Here is a 4,680-nt window from a genome sequence, read left to right on the forward strand (position 1 = left end):
GTTTATTTATTCGTTTTTCTGTTTGTTATATTTAATTTCAGCTCATCCGGTGGGTCCAATAATGATGTTAAATTTTAATTAAACCAACATTTCAAAGCTAGATCAGCTATACATTTTCTTTTCTAGCCATTGGTGAGAGCAAATGAGGATGTTTGCTCAAAACAATGGGCCCTTTTCTTTCAAAAGAAGGGAATATTGCTTTTTAACTTTGGTTTTGAGATAAGGCTGGATTATATTTATTTATTTATTAAAAAGGCTGCATTTGTTTCAATTTGAGATGGGAGATTTTCCAGGCTGAAATATTAGAACAATGTTTCACTCTGATCTCCTCACATTGATCCTGTAGATCTTTCTATACATCAAATGAGAGGGTGACATATTAACACCGTAATATGGGCAAAACTTGCATGTGGAAGTGATAATAACGAACATTTTAAATCAAATAAAAACACGAGATCAAGGTTTAAAGGCTTTCTTCTTGAGAATATTTAATGCCATCGACGGGAAAGACCAGCTAAATTACATCAGAAATATTATTGCAAGGCTTTGACTTTTGACTGAGGATCTTTGTACATTTTTTATTCTGCTCCCTTTATTCGTGTTCAAGATGTGGAAATTATGAAAAGGAGAGGAGTAGTTTAGGTTTTGTAATATATTTGAATCAACTCAAAAAATTGGGAGTTTTAGTGAGTATAAATCAATTATTGTTGAACACTTTTCCATTGTCAATTATTGTTCAAGGTTTGAAATTTGTTTATGATGTCAAAAGTTAAATTTGGGAAGAAAAATGTAGGGATCCTGGTAATAAGATACTTAAGGTGCAAAGCAGGGCCCTTTATCTCTACAAAAATTCTTCAAAGGGTATAATTTCAAACTCTGATGATAGACCCAAATCTACTGGAAAAATCTATGTCTTTGACATAAAGCCAAAACCTAGGTTCCTCAAGGAAGACTTGTCTTGCAAGAACAAGGACTCGTTGCAGAAGGACAAGAAGTCTCCATCTTGAAAGCTTTATCATACATTTGGAATTGTAGATTCAGCTTCTCTCTGAAAGTGCATTCAATCAAAGGATTGCTACTAAATTTCAATAACATCAGTTTATGCGTTCACTAGAAGACAAGGGAGGCTGGGTTGTAGACACACACGGCTAGGGTTTTCAAGGGACCATTGATTTTGAAGGTACATTGACACATAAGGTTTGGTCTATGGTAGCTGTAATGGGCCTCACCATTTGAACAAATATTAAGCACAACATTTTTTGCTTCATGATTCCATCGGTGGTACACATTGCTCAGGCATGCAGATTTCCGTTGGTTCGTTTCAGATATGTTTAGTTCCTTGCAAAAAGCATTGAATGAAAGAATAAGAAGAAACCCTTATCTCCTATTTTTTATTGGTGTATATTTTGTCTCAAGCATTCCGTTCTAGATCAATGGCATGCAATGTTCAGGCATGTGGTTTTCTATTGGTTTGTCTCATGCCCATTCGTTGGAGTCCGCATTTTGTGCACCCGTGGGTGCACTGGACGCATGAACCTGCCAACCAAACAAAGACACGTTGATGGGGCTGGAAGATCCAGATGTTAACGGTATTTTGGCCGTTATCTGGACGTGTCCGGTCGAACTAGACGAAAAAGACAAAGAACCCAAGTTTATAGACTGTCTTCCTCATTTCGAAACTCATTTCTCACTCCCTCCCATTTTCTGAGATTCTCCTCTACTGAACCCAAACCCAGAACTCGCCCCTTCCGGGAAGGATAAATGATTTCCTCTAGGAGGAGAGGTGGTTAGAGGACGAGAACTCCACCATAGTAAGCTTCGGAAGCCCATTCCAGACTCCATTCCACCACTTGCACCACCACAACTCCTTCTGGCAAGAACACATTATTTGTCAGTCCTACCCTGCGAGCCCCCACTAGAACACTACATCTGTTCAACACCCCAGGAAGCTCTCGTAAATTTGCCATTTGATCAGGCGAAGCTCTAATCACATGGTACCCCAATCCTTTTGCCACCCTCACCAGATCGTCTTCATTCACGAGCATTCTCATCCTTCTGCATGAAACAATGACCATATTCAGCTCTTGTATCTCAGACTCATGCTTTACTCTCAAGTTGAACGATTCTCGAAGGAGCTGCTTGAAGTATAGCATAGAGTATCCACCAGGAATTCTGCTAGTGTTGCTTGTAATGGTACTTGAGCCCAACAACAACTACAGGAAAGAGGTGCACCTTGCCGTTGTTGGCCGGATAGCTCGATAAGCCTAAGAGAAGTGGGTTGAATTTAGTGACCCACCGGGCTTTGAAATTAGTCACAATGAACCTTATGCGCAATTGAAAATGGCGACATGTGAGGAAAAGGGGGATGGCAATATCGTTGAATTCATGGTAGATGTTGCCGGTGTAAATGGTGGCGAATATAACGGTAGGGACGTCTTGGGTAACATCACAAGAGGGCGGGTTATATGTGATATTTGGGATCTTTATCTCCACCGGAGTAACAATTCTCATGTTGTTCTCGTCTTCCTTCTTGGGGTAGGGCCGAACCGTGAGCGGCGCATCCGATGGGATTTGTTTGGACGACATCTTGTTCTTCACTTGTTGGTCGGCAACAAACATGTGGTCGAGCCTGGCCATGAAGAGGTCTACTGTCAATATAAAGCAATGCACACTCAAAACTAGAGCATTTGAAGAAGAAGAAGAAGAAGAAGAAGAAGAAGAAGAGGAAGAGGAAGAGAGAAATGTACCATTGGAGCTCTCGCCATCGCCATCGCCGTCGCCGTCGACGACCACTGGTTTGAGTCATAGTGTGGATGGTTCAGTCTCCAAGAGAAAAACATGGAGGGAAAAGTCAAAAATGAGGTTTGTTAGGGGTTTTTATCTCCTTTTTTGTCATTTTGCCGCTAGTTGAACCGCCAAACCCAACTAACGGCACTTGGAATGTTAACGGTATGCGTTCCTTCTCAGCATTTGAAGAAGAAGAAGAAGAAGAAGAGGAAGAGGGAGAGAGAAATGTATTATTGGAGCTCTCGCCGTTGCCGTCGGCGTCAACGACCACTGGTTTGAGTTATAGTGTGGATGGTTCAGTCTCCAAGAGAAAAACATGGAGGGAAAAGTCAAAAATGAGGTTTGTCAGGGGTTTTGATCTCCTTTTTTGCCATTTTGCTGCTAGTTGAACCGCCAAACCCAACTAACGACACTTGGAATGTTAACGGTATGCGTTCCTTCTCCTGGTTGACGTGGAGGACTCTAATTTGTAGGTTCACTCATCCAGTGCACCCATGGGTGCACAAAACACGAACTCCAATCGTTGAGAAAAGCTTTTAGCAAAAGAGGAAGAGCAAATTTTAATGTAAATTTTAACAAGGAAAAAAATAGAATGGAAGGATGTTTGGAACCGTTAATTCCACTCACATATACAAGTTGAGAAAACTACCGTCTAGCGACAGTTTTAGGGACCTTTTAGCGGTACCACTAGCAACAATGAGTTGTTTTCTGAGAAAATATTGAATTTGGTGTTGCTTCAAACCACCCTTTCCCAATTTCCAAGGCATGGTCTGAAGCAACTTTTTTTTTTCCTAAAAAAATGGTACCAAATAAGAGGTTGTTTTCTGAAGCACTGCTTTTTTTGATGTGGTGTCGTTTTCTCAGAAAACAACATCGGTGCCAAACAGCCACTAAGAAAATGTTTTTTCCTGTTTGGGACCATTACTGCTGTTGCCACATAAGGGTTTTTCAATGCCATGTTTGCATAAGGGTTTTTTCAATGCCATGTTTGCATAAGGGTTTTTCAAAGGTGTGTTTTCTCAAACCACATCTTTCCTAATTCCCAAGGTGTGGTATGAGAAAACGTTTTTCAAAAAATGCATAATCAAACATCAGGCCTTGTCTGAAAAGAACAAATTTCAAACATAGCGCTGATGTGGCATCATTTTTCAAGAAAACACCATTGGTTCCAAACACTGGTGCTGATTTTGAAGAATTTCAACTACATTGTGCTCAGGTTTATTGAAGCTTTCACAAATGATATAGGTGATAATATCCAAGTTGCACCTCTTCTCAAGAGTGTGACCCCATCACGAAAAATATAAAAAAGGTACTGTTCCCATATCCCCTTCTCTTTCACTCAAAATCTAGGATACCTCATTCCATTTGCTTAATTCGCCATGTCATCCATTTCCACCATCAAGAGCCACTAGGGTTGCAAATGGCCTGAGTTTTTCTTTGATCCAGTTAAATTGAATTTGAGCACCCATCAATTTATTATAATTAGATCAGGAATTTGAATCTTGTGATCTCACACACACACACACATAGATAGATATAGATACAGATAAGTGAAACACGCTATGTAATAAAAAAATGGATAAAATACAAAAACCTCCTCTGAAGTTTCTGATTATAATAAAAACCTCCCATTTAGTTTCATTTTAACAAATACCTCACCTGAAATAAAAAAAAAAATCAACAAACACCTCCCTTCCATCACTAATTTAGACAGAAAATGTTAAGTTGATGCATCAATTTTTTTTTCAAATACCCATTCTAACCTGGGTATTGGCAACATCTCTACCAAGGCCAAGAACAACAATGAAAGCTGGGGTTTGGGATTCTTTGGCCACTCTGCAAGGAATGAAAACTCTGTTTAGGAGAGGAACCAGAGCAATGAGTGACCTTGTT

General features: G+C 39.8%; 1 protein-coding gene across 1 annotated transcript; it reads right to left on the bottom strand.

The window, feature by feature from the left end:
• Nucleotides 1-1,787: 1,787 nt before the first annotated feature.
• Nucleotides 1,788-2,586, bottom strand: LOC104611969 (alpha-1,3-arabinosyltransferase XAT2-like). Its single transcript, XM_010279276.1, has 2 exons — nt 2,233-2,586; nt 1,788-2,135 (listed from the first exon to the last, which is right to left on the bottom strand). The coding sequence occupies exons 1-2, from the start codon at nt 2,584-2,586 to the stop codon at nt 1,788-1,790; spliced, it is 702 nt and encodes a 233-aa protein (XP_010277578.1).
• Between the last annotated feature and the right edge of the window lie 2,094 nt (nt 2,587-4,680).

This window comes from Nelumbo nucifera, chromosome 1, assembly GCF_055504915.1.
Source record: "Nelumbo nucifera cultivar China Antique chromosome 1, China Antique-T2T, whole genome shotgun sequence".
Taxonomy (NCBI): domain Eukaryota; kingdom Viridiplantae; phylum Streptophyta; class Magnoliopsida; order Proteales; family Nelumbonaceae; genus Nelumbo; species Nelumbo nucifera.

Excerpts from the sequence above, each read along its gene's own strand:
- LOC104611969 (XM_010279276.1), bottom strand. The coding sequence starts at position 2,586 with ATGTCGTCCAAACAAATCCCATCGGATGCGCCGCTCACGGTTCGGCCC. Across the intron at positions 2,136-2,232 it reads ATCCGGCCAACAACGGCAAG|CTCCTTCGAGAATCGTTCAA; the intron begins GTGCACCTCTTT and ends TACTTCAAGCAG.